We start from the raw sequence: 18709 nt of genomic DNA on the forward strand, positions 1-18709 counted from the left end.
GGGTGGGGTTGATGAGTGTGTTTTGAAGAGTGTTATCTCTTTAAAACACTCTCTTAATAAATATAAAAGTGTGCGTGGTTCCTACACACGTGTTAATACTCTCAATTAATGACACCAGGACATCTGTTTTCTTTACTCCACTTTTATATTTTTGACTCCACTCTTTTTGTAAAAGTCCACGCTCATTGAAACAAACACTACCTTAGATTTCTGTGTGTAGATTTGAACACAACTACTCCTCAGTGCACATCGTGACGAGTATAAATAGATAAATAGCTCCACATGAATAAAGGTGTAGAAAATGTCCTGTGTGTGTGTTTGCGTCGGTGTGTGTGTGTGTGTGTGTGTGTGTTGTATTTACAGTTTATGTGTGTGTGTCCATACACTGTTACTTACTGCCTTCTAACACTGCTCTGCCTTACAGAGAGCTCATGCTGTTTCGGTAAGTGTGTGTGTGTGTGTGTGTGTGTGTGTGTGTGTGTGCGTGTGCGCGTGTGCGTGCGTGTGTGTGTGTGTGTGTCTGCGTGTGTGTCTGCGTGTGCGTGTGTGTGTCCTCTCGCTCACTGGCACCTCGCTCTTATGTGTGTGCACTGGCCTTTAAATTAACTGGGTTTTCTCTCTTTCTCCTCTCTGTGCCCCCCCCCCTTTATCACCTATCATTATTTACCTGTTGTTCCCCTGTAATGTGTATTTCATCCCTCCCTTCATCTCCTTCCTCCAAAAAAAAATTGTATCTCCTCCGATTTTCCCCTTTCTCATATCTCTGATTTCTTTTATACATTTCTCTCTCTATTCTCTTTTGGTCCTGGCGGCTTTGCTTTGTCGGACCAATGCTCTCTGTGCGTGTGCGTGCGCGTGTGTGTGTGTGTGTGTGTGTGCGTGTGTGTGTGCGTGTGTGTGTGTGGTGTGTGTGTGTGTGTGTTTACGCTCTGCTCTACGTATCATCTCTGTGTTTGCCTGCTCTGCAGCGGAGGAGACACAGGCCTCGTGGAAATAACCTCAGTGTATGTACTTCTCTCTATCTCCTCTCCTTCTCTCTGTCTTCTTTCTCTCTGTCAATCACTTTTCAAACTGGATCTGACCTCAAATGTAGTTTTTAGCGGGGGTTGTTTGCCCCTCGCGGAGGACGCCATGTGATGGGATTTAACTGCAGTATAGGACAATTAGGATGGTGATAGTTGCATGTTTTTTAAGCTTTAATGTCTTTAGGCATATTCAGGACGACTAAAAATTATTCAATCAATAAATATTTGAATAATATGGTTTGCATATTGTTTTGCCGGTCACATGAAAAACAGCCCAGAAGATGTTATTTGCTGCAACTATATAGAGACACCATCTGAATGGTGTTGCTGCAGTGAATCCGCCCACCTGGTTTTGAATGAAACATGTCCTAATGTCACTTATCAGATCTACTTTGATCACAGCTCAAACTTCTCTATCTGTCCTGTCAGCTTATCTTCAAGCTCCCTCTCTCTCTCTCTCTCTCTCTCTCTCTCTCTCTCTCTCTCTCTCTCTCTCTCTCTCTCTCTCTCTCCTCTCTCTCTCTCTCTCTCTCTCTCTCTCTCTCTCTCTCTCGTGTTTGCTCGTGTTGAGGTTGCTCTGCTTCTCATTGTTTGTTCTTCGTGAAGAGATTTCCTCGAGTTCTGCTTGTGTGTGTGTGTGTGTGTGTGGTGTGTGTGTGTGTGTGTGTGGTGTTGTGGTGTGTGTGTGTGTGTGTGTGTGTGTGTGTGTGTGTGTGTGTGTGTGTGTGTGTGTGTGTGTGTGTGTGTGTGTGTGTGTGGTGTGTGTGTGTGTGTGGTGTGTGTGTGTGTGTGTGTGTGTTGCTCCTCTCAGGACGGGGAATCCTCTTGTGTTCGTCTGAGTCTTTGTCTGGCCTGCTGCTTGCAGACTGACATGTGCCATATCATCACATGGTGATGGGAGGGGGGGGGGGGGTTCAGAGTGTCAGCGGGGTCCTGTCATAGTCACAGTCTGGTTATGAACCCATCAGGAGAATCAAGGGGGGTCCTAGAACTAAACTTGAGCCAGTTCCTTTTTAAGGTTTTCTGAAAGTAACTTTTTTATCTTGTGTTCAATACCTTCATGCATTAGATGTATTTATATACACACATACAGTACTTGCTAGGTTTCTAGTACATTTTAAATATACAGGCAGAAAGTCTCTGTCAAAACAATTAAATCAACCCTTTTAAATACAAATGAAAGCCAACTGCACTGACATCATTGTGATCCACACTTAGATGTACGTTATATCATTTTTAGCAATAAAAACCTTATTTATTTTGTAATGTATTTTTTAAATCCAACAATCGATCCTGTAAGATTTTCCTGTTGGGTTCTTGCGGAGCGTTTTGACCGGACTCTTTGGGTTATGGAATGACAGCTTAGCTTTTCCACATGGCTGCCATATTGGATTTAAGTCATACTGATGCACATTTTGTTGGGAGACATAGTGGTTGTCTTTGGACAAAAATATCTTTATTTTTGTAAGGTATGAAGCCCATATGAAACATGGAGAAAAAAAGATGAATGTATGGAGAGAAAACGCTCAAAGAGAGTCCCTGTGACGCTTCATTAGCTTGGAATTAGTGTGGATGTGGTTAGGTAACAGTCAGCAAAACAAGAGAGTCAAATATGGTAGTCATCAGCTTTACAAGCTTGTATAGTGTTGGTTAAGCAGCAATGTGCTTATTCACTCAAGCTGTTAATACATGTGTACCTTCTGTCCACACTGAAATGTAAGAACTATTTAAGGGAAAAGTTCTGTAATGTTTTTGTCAAATTAGAAGTTTACCACTGCCCATCAAACACCTGATGTGCTTGACAATGATTCAAATGAAACATGGCTGCCATCTGGAAAATTCCAGTAGTAGGTGCATGTGAGGCATGGTTTCTACAGCCCTCCTTCATGCTTGCTCTCTGTCTCCTGCCCCTTTGTCCTCCTTGCTGTCAGTTCCCTGTTTCTTCCTGTTTCATTCCTACATGTCATGGTGAAGACGCATGGTATTAGATGTGCTTGTTCCAGGTGCTATGGGTAAAGCTAATGGGATGCAGGAATGCTCAGATATCTTATTTAGGATCGGTCAAATAGTACAGACATTCAACGCCATGCAGTAGTCATACACTCATTCAACAAGAGAAACTAGGGTTGTCCTTCTCAGAGTTGAGGACTACCAATCATGATGCATTAAATCTTACTTCCTGTTTTCTTATTCTCTCTTTCTTTCCTTCTCTCTCCTCCACTCTCTTTTCTGTCTATCGCTCTCTCTCTTCTTTTCTTTTACTCGCGCCTTCCTCCTCACAGACCATCACCGACACCAGTCCGATGCGCCGCTCCACCTCCAGTCTGGTCCACGGGCGTGCGGGTCGGGGGGTGAGGCTGGACGACTACTCCCTGGAGAGGGTGGTTTCTGAGGAGGGGAAACACGGAGGAGGTCGCCGGCACAGAGACAGGAATCACCAGGCCTCGCAGCGCTCGCTGACCAGATACACTGACGCTGACACGGGTGAGTCACTCAGAGCGGACATTTATACTATCTTAAGGCATGTATCTGATTCAGTGGTGCAGCAATGAGTCCTAAAACCTGGAAAGGTGTTAGCATTTTACAATTTTGGATTCCATGAATGTACAATAAACACAATGTCATTAGATATCTAGAGTTGATGGATCCTTGTCATAGTTGAGGGAATGCTGGACAGTCAAGGGCAACTCAATTGTTGAGGCGATTACAGCAATCTGTGCATTCATTGAGCGAAGAGATTAGAGTTGTCATCACATTCACTACATGTATGCAAGTCAAGTTTAGGCACAGAGAAGCCCTTCAAAAGAACATTGCCCACTTCACCACTAATTGTGAATGCAAATGGCCTGCCTTCAGCTGTGGAGCGAATGCAACACGGCTGGCACTGTTATACCCTGAATCCTATTCATAATTGGAGAGTTCTCTAATCTGATGGAGAGGACTCTCCTTTGCTTCCCAGAGGCTGTAGTGATGCTGCTGTTCATTCATTTGCTGTGCTTTAATTTGACTGCACATGTGTATGTATTTCTGCAACAACAAGCATACAATTAATTAAACAAATGTCTGTTCTTTACACGTTACACTGTTTCCACAATCACCAACTCTGGTTAGAGAGTTTGAAAAAAAACAAAAGTAACCACCATAACTGCTTTGTACTCTTTACTATGCTTCCTAGCATGTTGGACATAGCAACTGAAAGGCATACTCATCTACTGGCAATCAGAAAGTTGGGTTTTTTGCGGGTTTCCGCTTTTAAAAAGATAATGCTAATTTCGGTGGTAAAAAGGGGGATTGGCTTCATTTGTATGCCTCTAGATAAACTCTATATAACTCTCGATAAAATAAAGAGTGGGCCTTGTATGTACAAATGTAAACTGAGGCATCTCCCTGCTAGGTCTGGGCACAGACCTCAGCACCACCACGCAGTCGGGCGACCTTCCTCCAAAGGAGCGCGAGAGGGACCGCGGCCGGACCAAGGACCGTCGCCACCACCATCACCACCATCACCATCACAGCTCCATGGACAAGGAGCGCTACGGCCCTGAAAGACACGACTACCACCCCCCAGGCACCCCCAGGACCAGCCACTGGTCCCGCTCCCCCAGCGAGGGGGCCGGAAAGGACGAGGACACAGACAGGTGGGCTCCAAAGACACCGAGGTTAATGCCAAGATTAGGGACAGCTTCTCAGTTCTGTCCAACACTGTCTTTTACTGTTCCTTCTTCTTAATTTCTATATTGTAGAGTTTCTTATATAACGTGTGTAAGTGTATGCAGGTTGGATCAAGGCCCAAATAGCCTTGAGATGTTCTGTACTGTCATTAAGTCAATCTTGAAGTCACAGTCGGATTTCTTTAGTTAAGATCACGCTACAATGACTTTCAAAGTTGTCAGATTGCTGTATTGTCCAAATTACACAATTTGCTTTCTTGAAGTCATTGTGGTTTTCACCCAACATGACCAACCTGCAACCCAACGGTCAAATTACCTGATCTTTAACCAGGAGCAATTCCAGATGAGTAAGTCTATTCTTCCATCTATTCTCCCAAAATTCATGTACGTCCAGTATCGGGCAATCCATAAAGTTATTCGGCCGATCCCTACTTCAGGTTTCCCTTCCAACCAAAGTCCTTGCGATCCATTTGGCTTTTTCTCCCTCCTGGGCAAGTCAAGAAAGTCGTGCAGTGTGAACTAGCCGTCAGGTATTAAAATAAAATGATCTATATTTTTCTTGCAAATCAAATGCAAGAACCAGCTGTGTTTGTTTTACACTAGATCAACAATGTAAGGTTTGAATTCCAATATAGCACCTGCCACAACGACTCTTTTATTATCGAGTAAGAGTTCACGAAGAGTCATACACCTACTTATGGATATCAATTTCTCCTTTTTGTGTTACGCTTTTTTCTTTATCACTGTTTCTCTTTCTGTCCATTTTTCTTCAATGTGACGTGGTGGCTTCTTGATGTCAATTCTTTGCCTCATCAATGTTTTTGAATGATTTTCAATGGTGTTCTATCTATCTATATATCTATCTATCTACCCTACCTACCTACCTACCTATCTACCCTACCTACCTACCTACCTACCTACCTACCTACCTACCTACCTACCTACCTACCTACCTACCTACCTACCTACCAACCTACCTACCTACCTACCTATCTACCCTACCTACCTACCTACCTACCTTACCTACCTACCTACCTACCTACCTACCTACCTACCTACCTACCTACCTACCTACCTACCTACCTACCAACCTACCTACCTACCTACCTACCTACCTACCTACCTACCTACCTACCTACCTACCTACCTACCAACCTACCTACCTACCTACCTACCTATCTACCCTACCTACCTACCTACCTACCTACCTACCTACCAACCTACCTACCTACCTACCTACCTACCTACCTACCTACCTACCTACCTACCTACCTACCTACCTACCTACCTACCTACCTACCTACCAACCTACCTACCTACCTACCTATCTACCCTACAAACCTACCTACCTACCTACCTACCTACCTACCTACCTACCTTACCTACCTACCTACCTACTCCTTACCTCCCTACCTACCTCCTCTCTGCTCTACTCTGGTCTCTGTTGTTGTTGTTGTTGTTGTTGTTGTTGTGGTGCGTTTTGATTTTCCTTGTTTACATTTTGCTGTAGGGCAGTAGTTCGGTGAGCGGCAGCCCGGTCCCCTCGACCTCGGGGACCAGCACTCCGCGGAGAGGCCGTCGCCAGCTGCCCCAGACCCCAGCTGTCCCCCGTCCACATGTAACCTACTCCCCCGCCGTCCGCAAGGCCATTCTACGGCCCCCCAGGGTCCGGGCCTACTGCGCTCCGCCCTCCCCCCTACACTTCTCCCCTCCAGACCACGAAGAGAGGCTATCACCATCGACCACCTTCACGCAAGCGTCTCCCCAGCACGGGGGACTCCTCATCCCTGCCACGGTTCCCCGCATTCCCCCAGGCAACCAGTCCCCGCGCTCGCCTCTCCACGCTCCCCCAGGTCACCTCACCGAGGCCGTTGGAGCGGGGGTCCGCCCGGGGACAGCCTGAGGGGGCGACGGGCCCTTCTATGAGCGCGACTACGAGTACGAGCGGCACCACGAGCCCCCTGCCTACGAGCAAAGTCTCTCTCATGGCAACCCCCATCCACATGGGGGAAATCCTCACCCTCACCCACGCTCACCTAGGACTGCCCACCATGGGCCCCCTCCGCCCCCTCACCCGCATCCACGTAGGGTGCCCCAATGGTTACCGCTCCATCCTCACCTCCCCAACATAAGGCGGGGGCCACCCGGGGTGCCACCACATCCACACCAACGGCCCCCCCATGCTCGAGGGCCCCGCAAGGGCCTGCATGAACCTTATAGTGAGACGGACGAGGATGACTGGTGCTAGCAACCACAGGGAGCGAGGGATGAGGGCAGGAGAGGAGAAGAATAGCAGCCTCCGGTGCTCTGGCCTTGGATATGTAGACTTTTAAAAAAGCAGAGGGGGTGAAAATATGAATGGGGGTTGGACACCCTCTACCTTAACCCTTCAGACTCTAAATGAGAAAAAAAAGGGCGGGGCGGGGGGGGGGGGGGGGGGGGTGGAGGTTGCTGCAAAAAGCCTTTTTACAGATTTTCTGTAAGACTCATTTCAGTGACAGAGCAGCACATGGATGAAATGAAAAAGAGACAGCCAAGACAGCTAGGGCGAGGCCCGGGCACAGTTTACCTCTCTCCTTCTCAGAACTACACTTCCCAGATTTCTATGCTTGACCAGCAAGGCCAGGCTGCAGAAGGAAAAGAAAGTTGTGGGAACAAAAAAGCGATGATCACGGTTTATGAGCCCTAACAGGGCTTCTCCCAGACTGTCGCGTGATTGGTTAGTTTCGTCAGATGTGTGCTATCTGTCGCTGGCCAGTCTGCTAAATGTAAAAGCCTGAAAATTAGTCCACTGCTTTGAGTTTGCTCCTCGAACAGATATGTTTAAAGAAAAATAAATTAACAAAAAGCCAGGACCCCCTAACCCTTACATGCCAAGCTATGCCTCCAGAAAATCAAACTTGAACAATGAAGAACAAAATCAAACTTTACATGACAAACAATGAAAAGAAAAAAAGGGAGAACAACCACTTTATCTTTGACCTTTTTCCTTTCCAAGGGACAGAACCAGGAAGCTCCGCCTATACTGCAAAAACCAGCCAATCACAGCGCTGGCTGATATTTGATGAGTTTTATCATCTCTGTTTACTGTTAAAGACTCACTTAATGCTGACGGAGCTGGTGTGACATCACTTCCTGTTCGCCAGTGGTGATAGTGGAGGGGGGTGGGGCACGTGTGGGCTCACTTCCTTTTCGAGTGCGCAATGGGGGGGGGTGGGCTCAGATAACTTGAGAAGGTAGTCGGACACTTCGTCAAGCCCCTTCCTCCTCAGTTACTCGACCTGGTGCAAAGGTGAGGGATGACCTGACAGGAAATTACATCACACGTTGAAAAGGGCGGAGGAGAGGAGAGGAGGGATGGGGGAAAAGACTTATTTCTTCAGTATTTCTTCTATCGATTACTTCTCCTTCTTGTTCTTCTTCGGACATTGGAGCTTGGTTCTTCTGTTGCATTCGCTCAACCTCCTTTGATCTTTTTCGGAGTCCAACATTTGATGGAAACCTGCATGATTGATTAAGTACATACTAGAGAGGAAATCTAACTGGTGTGGGTGGGACCTGGGGGCTTTATAGGAAACTTTGCATTTAAGTTTACAAAAGAAGTCCTCGTCTTTCAGACACTCTTTCTCTTTCTCTATTTAACATCTCAAATGGGACTTTTGACAGTCGGCTATTTTGTTTGAGTCTTCTGCCGATACTGATCTAGATCTATGTGTCTACAACCTGTAAAAAGACAGGAAGACCTGCAGGATCACATTCCTGTTTGTTGCTTGAGAAACAAGAGGGAGAAAGAGTGGAGAGAAGCGGACTCCTACCACACTTGATTTATTATTGTTAACGATGATAGTGTTATGAATAATGATATCAATGTCAATGCAAAATGACGATGACAATGATGATGATGATACTGATGATTGATTGTTGATTGATTGATTGATTGATGGAACTGTTGCTGTAGATTTGTTGTCATGTTATTTGGAGTTTAAGTATGCTATGTCCATCTTGTTTACATCCGTTATGTTTTTTATCCCCCCCGTTCAATGACGTTTACCGGGTTCCTAATGCTTTGGGGCAAGGATGGCTTGGGAACATCCACTTTGCAGCGCTGCGTGTTGTAACGCAACTCTTAAGATACACTCTCTCTACACAATGGTGAAGGTAGAAGTCAAGGGGAGCTTCGGTACCTGACGTGCAAAGATGTGTGGGGTTCGTACTCTTGTCAAGCCAACCCAAAAGATCAAGAATTCATTTTCAAAGGGTGGGGTAGACCGGATCAATGAGAATGTGGAAGAGTTTGTGTTTTACATTGCAGAGGTTTCAGACCAACCTGAAGTTAATGTTCTACCAAGGTTGAATTCTTCCACGAGCAGCCAAAAACAAGAATCTCAACCTTTTCCCTCTGTCTGGCTCTGTAGTTTTGTAGTGCGATCAGTTGCCGGCAGTGACAGCACAGTATTGGTGGTGCAATGTTGGTGTCAGTATTAGGTGGGTGTTGTTCTCTATTTTTGCCACCAGGGGGCAGTTATCAGCGCACATTATCCGCCCTGCCTTCCCCCTCTACAGGACAGCCTCCAGGCCACATTCTGTTTTCTAGACCTGGACTGAAAACCTCTACTTATACCTGTCTCTTATATCTTTGTAAGATATAAGAGACGAAGTCCAGTCGTAGTCAGGAAACATGGATGGAGCCTGAGAGACGCCATATCTGTCCGTTTGTCGGCCCGTCCGTCTGTCTGCCTGTCTGTGCCAATGCTGACGACCCCTCCCTCCCCCCAACCCCTTCTCTCAGGTCTGGATAACCAGAGAACAGTCACCAAAATCCCCAATCCAATCATATGAGGTTGTAGCAAAGCTGAAACCTCTTCTGCCAAAACCCACTACAGTATCCGCCAACCTCTCTTTCCTCATCCACCTTTTTCTTTTTCTGTCCATTTGCTTTCTTGACATCTGTTCTTTCAGCTTGCCAGAAAGCGACACTGAAGACACTAAAGGCATTACAAGACAGAAACACTTCTATTTTCATCCTTATTTTTATGAAAGAAAATAACTATTGAGTATTCAATAACTCTTAAGACAAGATGATAAAGTATAGATAAATATATAGATGATAAAGTACGTATAAATCTAGATATAAACCAGTAGATGTAGTTATAGATAACAGACAGAGTATAATTAGAGTTTCAGATATTTATTTATTTTGCATACCGTTCATGCTCATGACACGGTTGACGATCTAGCTACTCTTGAAACCTCGCACTGTTTTCTTCGCATAAGCCAGAAGACAAACCCCAGTCCACGTGTTTTGACACTATGCAGACCTCATAAGCATCCTCATGGTATTATTTCGGAGGAAAACCTGCAACAATATGGTACTGTAGAACGGATAAATGAATCTAATCGTAAAGATCGACACCTCGTTTGCACACGCCTCTTGACATCACACAGTGAAACCCCTTTTGTCACCTTTCCCTCATCGTTTTCTCTCCTCTCCCGAAATGTGTTGCCTCCAGGCCTAGTAGTTGAGCATAGCGTAGTGAAGATGGGGATAGGGGGGTTTTCTTTTCGTTGATTGTTTATTTGATTGGCGGGAGTCAAGGGGGCGCAAACACATAACCCCTCTGCCCACACCTTCTATTAAGTAAGGTTACGACAGGTGGGGACGTTTTCCTCAAAACCCCCTAGAGAGCCACAGTGCCTTCTGTATCAGAGTCACATTTGTCACCCCCCATTCTCCTCGCCCTTAGTACCCCCCCTTTACCCTCTATAGTAGTTGACATCAACCACACTACGCCTTAAGAGTCAAGTCCCACCGGCTCCCATGCTAGTTTAGAAACAGGGATAGCGGTGGTTTTGAGACTGGGTCACAGTGAGGGATGAGCCAAGAGGCTAGCTTTGAAGTAGCGAAATCCATATATGACCTAATCGGAAAAAAAATCAAAAGAGATCCAAACAGTTTGAATCAGAGCCTCATGTTTTTGACGTCATTGTTGATTTATCGGATGCTGCTAACAAGCTAGCCCTCTTGGCTTCAACCTGCCTGTTAGGCAGGGCATTTTGTGTCAATCCAGGAAATGTCGTGGGTCCAGTTTCAGGCGGTGTAGTGAGAGGTTTACAGAGGTGCAAAGCAGTTCGCTTACTTCTCAGGTCCCTCTAGAGTTAGCTAGCTAGTTAGAGAACATAGGGAAAAGTCAGTTACAAAACAAGCAGGCCTCGGATTGAGTTATTGTATGGTTTTACCTGGCATGGCGTCAGACGTTGTAATGTTGACCCCCTCCGCCCTCTTCTCCCCTTTCACTGACTTCATCACACCCTCTGACCCCTCATCTGCCGACACACCAACCCCGACACCGGCGTGTTGAAAGACAGGCAGGAAAAACCAACCTCCATTTTGGCTCCACGACACCACTCGCTTGTCCAGAATTGTAACAGCGGATCCAAAATGGCCGACACACAACAAGGCCTTTGTGTGAAAGCATGTTGTGTGTGTGCTTTTCCGAAAACAAACCCCATTCTTTGGGAAAAAAAGTGAACATTTGATTTTTCTTTCGTTGTTTTCTTTGAACGGGGCTGGGGGGATTGCAAAGTTTTTGCTAAGTCATTGCTTCTACCAACATCAGCTGTCTGTGTCTTCACCTCTGGCTTCTGTCACCCATCGGACTATCTTTCTTTTTGGTTCTTCTTCGTTTTTGGACGAAGCAAAAGCTAACAATCGCACCAAACCATCCACTCAGTCGGCTGTGAAATTGTGTCAGTGGGTCAGTCGTGAGGCAACGCGTCGACAAAACACGAATAAGGGCTCTCTTTAAAAAAAAAACTACACTGGGTTTTAATGTACAGTAGTGCTGCCAAAAGTTGTGCTTATGTAGCTGAAGCCACGCCGTGGTCTCCCCTTTGTACAGCACTAGGTGTGTGTGTGTGTGTGTGTGTGTGTGTGTGTGTGTGTGTGTGTGTGTGTGTGTGTGTGTGTGTGTGTGTGTGTGTGTGTGTGTGTGTGGTTGTGTGTGTGTGTGTGTGTGTGTGTGTGTGTGTGTGTGTGTGTGTGTGTGTGTGTGTGTGGGAGGGGGGTCAAGAGTGAAGGATGGGAGGGGCAAAAGGCAAATGAGAGAGATTTTAATGATGTATGGTCCTGTTTGCGGTGGAGGGGGGATGGTTTTTGGGAGGGGGGGAGCAGCAGAAGTCGTAGTGATGTTAACACACAATTTCACAATGGCACTGGACCCACTTTTCGGACTCATCCTCATGCTCAGAAGCCATTTTGTCACCGTCACACACCCACCCAGGCTCTGTCCCACTGTGAGGGGGGCGGGGCCACTGCTGCGACAGGGAGACATTCACTGTGTGTGTGGTGTGTGTGTGTGTGTGTGTGTGTGGTGTGTGTGTGTGGGTGTGTGTGTGTGTGTGTGTGTGTGTGTGTGTGTGTGTGTGTGTGTGTGTGTGTGTGTGTGTGTGTGTGGTGTGTGTGTGGTGTGTGTGTGTTGTGTGTGTGTGTGTGTGTGTGTGTGTGTGTGTGTGTGTGTGTGTGTGTGTGTGTGTGTGTGTGTGTGTGTGTGTGTGTGTGACTGTGTTTAAGCAGGTGTGTGGTGCATGAGTGTGCTGAAACTAATTCTTTACATCTTTGATTAATCCGGCGATTTATTTGACATGATCAAACACATTGTATTTTTTTTCTGGACTATAGGTTCATATAATATTTTGAGCTAAACCATGCACATGTGTTTATTTGGTTACGAAAAGCCAAAAATATGACTTGCATTCAGGGACGATATGGTATAATGGAATGTTCCCTTAAGTAACGTTCAATACCCTAAATGATAAGTAAAGATAATGCACACATGCACACATTTTCATATTTATGAATGTGAAATATCTATATATATATGAATAGATAAATAGCAATTAAGATTACAAGTTCAGAATCAAATGACACAGTCAATGAATCAATTAATTAACTAATCGTTTTCAGCACTAAGTGGAATGTATGCATATATAAGGAAAATATGTGAGTGAGTGGAGTTCAGTGTATATGTAAGTTTATTATTGTGTGTGTGTGTGTGTGTGTGTGTGTGTGTGTGTGTGTGTGTGTGTGTGTGTGTGTGTGTGTGTGTGTGTGTGTGTGTGTGTGTGTGTGGTGTGTGTGTGTGTGTGTGTGTGTGTGTGGTGTGTGTGTGTGTTGTGTGTGTGTGTGTGTGTGTGTCCTGACAACATCAGCTACAGTAGGTCACCCTCAGTGCCTTACACTGTACAGGACACAATGAGACAATCGCAGTATGCATGTGAGGTTTTAGTGTCCTTGTTGCCACCTTCATCTCCTTCCATCCTTCCCTCACCCCACTCCTCATTTTCCTCTGGGATCATTATTCAACCCTGAACGGGTGGGAGGTGGAGGCGGGAGTAAATAATCATGTCATTTCTCTCACCCATTCCACTGTATATTTTGGCTTTTGTGTATATAATCCATAAACTTTCTGAAAAACTCATCGTGTTCTTCTGTCTTTCTCTTTTCTTCACATCTCCCCTTCCTCCTGTAATACCATTCATGAACACAAGGTGGTGGGATTGAGCTTTCACCATCATCACTCATTATGAAAGGTGTCTGTATGCAGTGGAGGTTTGAAAGAGTTCTTGATTGCCTGTGTGGGTGTGTTAGTCGTCTGCAGTCTGATTGCGTCTTTGTGTACGTCTTTAAGGAGTCCAGCGGGTATTACAGTTGCATTTCCTGATGATTTCATTAATTCACTTGAGTTTGTAATTGCTCTCACATATTTCTTATTAACTGAGATTGTGGACACTATGTGACACTGCATAAAAAAGGCATACAGTATGTTCAAAACTGCATTAATCTGTTTACTGGGGGCAGGAAAAAGTGTATGAAGTATTTTCGAAGATATATTGTAATTTATGTTATTCTTTGTAGTTTCATTATATGTATGAGGAACATGTTGATATCCCCACTGGCTTCATGTTTGTTTTCCTCTGACATTAGGCATTTGAATTCCCTGCTCACTAGCTTACCTAATTGTCTGTAACTTATAGATGCCAAAAGACTGTTAATATTGACATTGAAAGCCAAGAATAACCTTGAACACGACTTTCCATGTCCGAAACATGAAATGCCATAACCACAAACTAAATGTGAAGGCAGGCATCGCTAATGTGTATGCTAACAGTTAGCTACTGACACAGAGCAACGTAAGCATTGATTTGGAATCGTGTTTTGTATTCACGTGATGAATTAAAGTCCCTTATTCACACTCCTTTTAGCTCTATTTTGGTCTGCGGCAAAAGAGAACATTTTGTTCTTTGATAGTTACTAGCTAGATGCTAACTTTGTCTGCAGTTTAGTGCAAAACACAGAGTGAGCAGTGAGTACTGAAACATCTTCTGATGTAGCATTGTGCATTTTTAAGGGAGCATCAACAGGACTAAATGCGCTTAATTGTATTTATTCACCCTTAAATCACATGCAGAAATATAATATATTGCACTTTGCAAATTCGGCAGAACTTCCTAAATGTGCTCTATACTGATGACATACTCATTGATGTTCAAGTTATCAAAGCGTTTGTCTCTTATACCTGCTGGACTCCGTACTTCTCTGTGTTGATTTACAGTGAATTGATTCCTCGCAAAAAAGCAAGCCCAAGGTCCCTCTCTCCTCTCCTCTCCTCTCTCCTTACATCCATCTCTCCCCCCTTTCCATTTCTCTCCATCTCCATCAACCCGATGAAGACGAGTTGCTTCCAGAAGATCTGTACTCACCTTTTGACGTCAGCGTCTCCCGAACGCTGGAGGCCGATCTCTCCCAAAACATCTCGAGATGCCATAAACAGGGGATTCTTTTTAACCCTTTGTAGCACAGATTTGATGCTTCATCAAAACGTTGTTGTGTTTTTGGGGTATAATCAGAGAAAATGTGAGGGTCCTTAAATCAGATTTACTATTTTGTATGGGCTTTTGTTCTTGGTTTTGCTAACTTTTCATTTGATAGAAGTTATTGGATTTTAAATGAAATTTGATTCCACAAAACTTTAGCCAAAGATTAAAGACAATTAGGGTTAGGGTTCCTACTGGTTTCCACTTAACCTCCTGTTTTCAGGTCCGACAAACCGAGCTGCTCAAAACGTGCTTGTTTGAGACATAAAATGCAACAAATACCCCAAAATGTGTATCTAGAGTTGAAATACTAGCTACAAAGGGTTTAGTTATAATGTAGGTGTTTTTGCAGAGATGCATTGGGAACCGAAGCAACCACTCATCTCATCACCATGCAAACCATCGACACTCGACCCAGTAGAAACCGAACCAGTGCCACAGTAGAAAACCATACAGGATTCACTCAGCAAGTTGGGGAAAAAAGAGAAAAAATAAACATACATGGCAATTTAAGATAAAAGAGAAGTATTTAATTACAGATTTGCATGTGCATGTGCATGCCACTATGTGGGTAACAAGTCAACTTCAGGAATTAAAAAAAATAATATGAAGAAAAAAGTATATATATGTAAAAATATATATAGATAGGTGTTTTTAAGAGCAATGTGTTTCTTTTTTTCTTCTATTTTTAAAAACAAAAAAGGAAAAAAAAACCTGACAAAAAAAAAAAAAATTCATCCTGATAAAAAAAAATGGAAATGACTTTGGTGATGAAATCAAGAATGTTTGTTTGTTATATTTGCCAGTTATTTCACGGGGGAAAAACCGTGGGGGAACAACAAGGATAGATAAACACTTAAACTAACATTACAGAAAAGAAAAAAAAAATATTTTAAAAAGGGGGAGAAGGAGAACAAAGATTTTCCTTGATGAAAAACAATCCCTTTGAGAGTAAAGAGCTGCCTGAACCTGAATCTGGTGATGTTATTCCCGTTTATTCTGGATATGAAATCCCTTCTTTCTCTCTCCCTCTCTTTCTCTGACCATCTCTTTCTCTCCCTCTGTTTCTTTCTCTATCTATCTCTCTGCTGTTTCTACCAGTGCATTTTGTAATTTCAAACAGAACTCTTCCTAAAGAACCTGAATAAACCAGAGAGAATGCATTCTACCCGTCCTCATTGTCTGCTTTAGTTCATTATCATATTACAGCAGGATGTTCAGGTGTATATCACTATTAGTGTCTCTACTTTAAAAGAGTCCTCTCCTGCTGATGTTCAGGTGTATATCAGTATGTAGTGTCTCTACTTTAGAAGAGTCCTCTCCTGTTGATGTTCAGGTGTATATCAGTATGTAGTGTCCTCTACTTTAAAGAGTCCTCTCCTGCTGATGTTCAGGTGTATATCAGTATGTAGTGTCTCTACTTTAAAGAGTCCTCTCCTGCCTGATGTTCAGGTGTATATCAGTATGTAGTGTCTCTACTTTAAAGAGTCCTCTCCTGCTAATGGTTCAGGTGTATATCAGTATGTAGTGTCTCTACTTTAAAGAGTCATCTCCTGCTGATGTTCAGGTGTATATCAGTATGTAGTGTCTCTACTTTAAAGAGTCCTCTCCTGCTGATGTTCAGGTGTATATCGGTAAGGTAGTGTCTCTACTTTAAAGAGTCCTCTCCTGCTGATGTTCAGAGTGTATATCAGTATGTAGTGTCTCTACTTTAAAGAGTCCCTCTCCTGCTGATGTTCAGGTGTATATCAGTATGTAGTTCTATACTTTAAAGAGTCCTCTCCTGCTGATGTTCAGGTGTATATCAGTCTGTAGTGTCTCTACTTAAAGAGTCCTCTCCTGCTGATGTTCAGGTGTATATCAGCATGTAGATCAGGGGTGTCAAACTCAAGGCCCGGGGGCCAAATCCGGCCTGTGACTTCATTTCTGTGGCCCCACAAGAGCTCTGAAAGATATGAATAACGTTTATTATACGGTTAAATGCCGATTTACAGAAGCACGTTGCCCATAACTACATGTCCCACAATGCATCTCAAATATGAATTTTGTTCAGAATTTGACTTTTTTTTCAGAATTTGACATTTTTGCTTCAAAATTTCACATTCTTTTACATTTTCCCATTTTTTCCAGAATTTGGCTTTTAAAAAAAAATCATTTTGTGACATTCTCACTGAAGAGACTTCCAATTATTTGCCCTAGACTTCTGCTTTCAGATGTAGTTAATTATGAAGTTATTACCCTATCCCATAATAATCCAATGCAGAGGCAATCATGTAATATAATACATTATTTTATATATATTAAATATTTATATATGTATTTTTATATAGTCTTAAAGTTACAACCGGCCCTTTGAGTGCAACCATAATGATGATGTGGCCCCAATGAAATTTAGTTTGACACCCCTGTATTACAGTATATTCTCAGAACAGCTTTTGAAACGTGTGATCTTTTTTTTCCGTCTGACATTCGGCCTTTGAATTTCCTTCAGGAATTAAAAAAATAAATATGAAGAAAAAAGTATATATATGTAAAAATATATAGATAGATGTTTTTAAGAGCAATGTGTTTCTTTTTTTCTTCTATTTTTAAAAACAAAAAGGAAAAAAACCTGACAAAAAAAAAAAAAATTCATCCTGATAAAAAAAAAATGGAAATGACTTTGGTGATGAAATCAAAGAATGTTTGTTTGTTATATTTGCCAGTTATTTCACGGGGAAAAACCGTGGGGGAACAACAAGGATAGATAAACACTTAAACTAACATTACAGAAAAGAAAAAAAAATATTTTAAAAAAGGGGGAGAAGGAGAACAAAGATTTTCCTTGATGAAAACAATCCCTTTGAGAGTAAAGAGCTGCCTGAACCTGAATCTGGTGATGTTATTCCCGTTTATTCTGGATATGAAATCCCTTCTTTCTCTCTCCCTCTCTTTCTCTGACCATCTCTTTCTCTCCCTCTGTTTTCTTTCTCTATCTATCTCTGCTGTTTCTACCAGTGCATTTTGTAATTTCAAACAGAACTCTTCCTAAAGAACCTGAATAAACCAGAGAGAATGCATTCTACCCGTCCTCTTGTCTGCTTTATTTCATTATCATATTACAGCAGGATGTTCAGGTGTATATCACTATGTAGTGTCTCTACTTTAAAGAGTCCTCTCCTGCTGATGTTCAGGTGTATATCAGTATGTAGTGTCTCTACTTTAAAGAGTCCTCTCCTGTTGATGTTCAGGTGTATATCAGTATGTAGTGTCTCTACTTTAAAGAGTCCTCTCCTGCTGATGTTCAGGTGTATATCAGTATGTAGTGTCTCTACTTTAAAGAGTCCTCTCCTGCTGATGTTCAGGTGTATATCAGTATGTAGTGTCTCTACTTTAAAGAGTCCTCTCCTGCTGATGTTCAGGTGTATATCAGTATGTAGTGTCTCTACTTTAAAGAGTCATCTCCTGCTGATGTTCAGGTGTATATCAGTATGTAGTGTCTCTACTTTAAAGAGTCCTCTCCTGCTGATGTTCAGGTGTATATCGGTATGTAGTGTCTCTACTTTAAAGAGTCCTCTCCTGCTGATGTTCAGGTGTATATCAGTATGTAGTGTCTCTACTTTAAAGAGTCCTCTCCTGCTGATGTTCAGGTGTATATCAGTATGTAGTGTCTATACTTTAAAGAGTCCTCTCCTGCTGATGTTCAGGTGTATAGTCAGTCTGTAGTGTCTCTACTTTAAAGAGTCCTCTCCTGCTGATGTTCAGGTGTATATCAGCATGTAGATCAGGGGTGTCAAACTCAAGGCCCGGGGGCCAATCCGGCCTGTGACTTCATTTTCTGTGGCCCCACAGAGCTCTGAAAGAATATAATACGTTTATTATACGGTTAAATGCCGATTTACAGAAGCACGTTGCCCATAAACTACATGTCCCACAATGCATCTCAAATATGAATTTTGTTCAGAATTTGACTTTTTTTTCAGAATTTGACATTTTTGCTTCAAAATTTCACATTCTTTTACATTTTCTCCCATTTTTTCCAGAATTTGGCTTTTAAAAAAAAATCATTTTGTGACATTCTCACTGAAGAGACTTCCAATTATTTGCCTTAGACTTCTGCTTTCAGATGTAGTTAATTATGAAGTTATTACCCTATCCCAT

At 43.1% G+C, this 18709-nt stretch overlaps 2 protein-coding genes across 2 annotated transcripts in view; both read left to right on the forward strand.

Moving 5' to 3' along the window:
- Window positions 1-7059, forward strand: part of cacna1ab (calcium channel, voltage-dependent, P/Q type, alpha 1A subunit, b) — a 192730-nt gene extending 185671 nt beyond the window's left edge. Inside the window, 9 exon segments of the mRNA XM_034130114.1 lie at window positions 425-442; window positions 969-1004; window positions 3308-3509; window positions 4420-4640; window positions 4643-4663; window positions 6207-6419; window positions 6421-6486; window positions 6488-6601; window positions 6603-7059. Of these exon segments, the coding sequence (XP_033986005.1) occupies window positions 425-442; window positions 969-1004; window positions 3308-3509; window positions 4420-4640; window positions 4643-4663; window positions 6207-6419; window positions 6421-6486; window positions 6488-6601; window positions 6603-6944 (1233 nt within the window). The 3' untranslated portion in view covers window positions 6945-7059.
- LOC117482071 (B-cell receptor CD22-like) overlaps window positions 1-18709 on the forward strand; it is a 1109798-nt gene that overhangs the window by 275556 nt on the left and 815533 nt on the right. The gene's annotated exons all lie outside the window — the stretch shown is intronic.

This window comes from Trematomus bernacchii, unplaced genomic scaffold (genome assembly GCF_902827165.1).
Source record: "Trematomus bernacchii unplaced genomic scaffold, fTreBer1.1, whole genome shotgun sequence".
Classification (NCBI taxonomy): domain Eukaryota; kingdom Metazoa; phylum Chordata; class Actinopteri; order Perciformes; family Nototheniidae; genus Trematomus; species Trematomus bernacchii.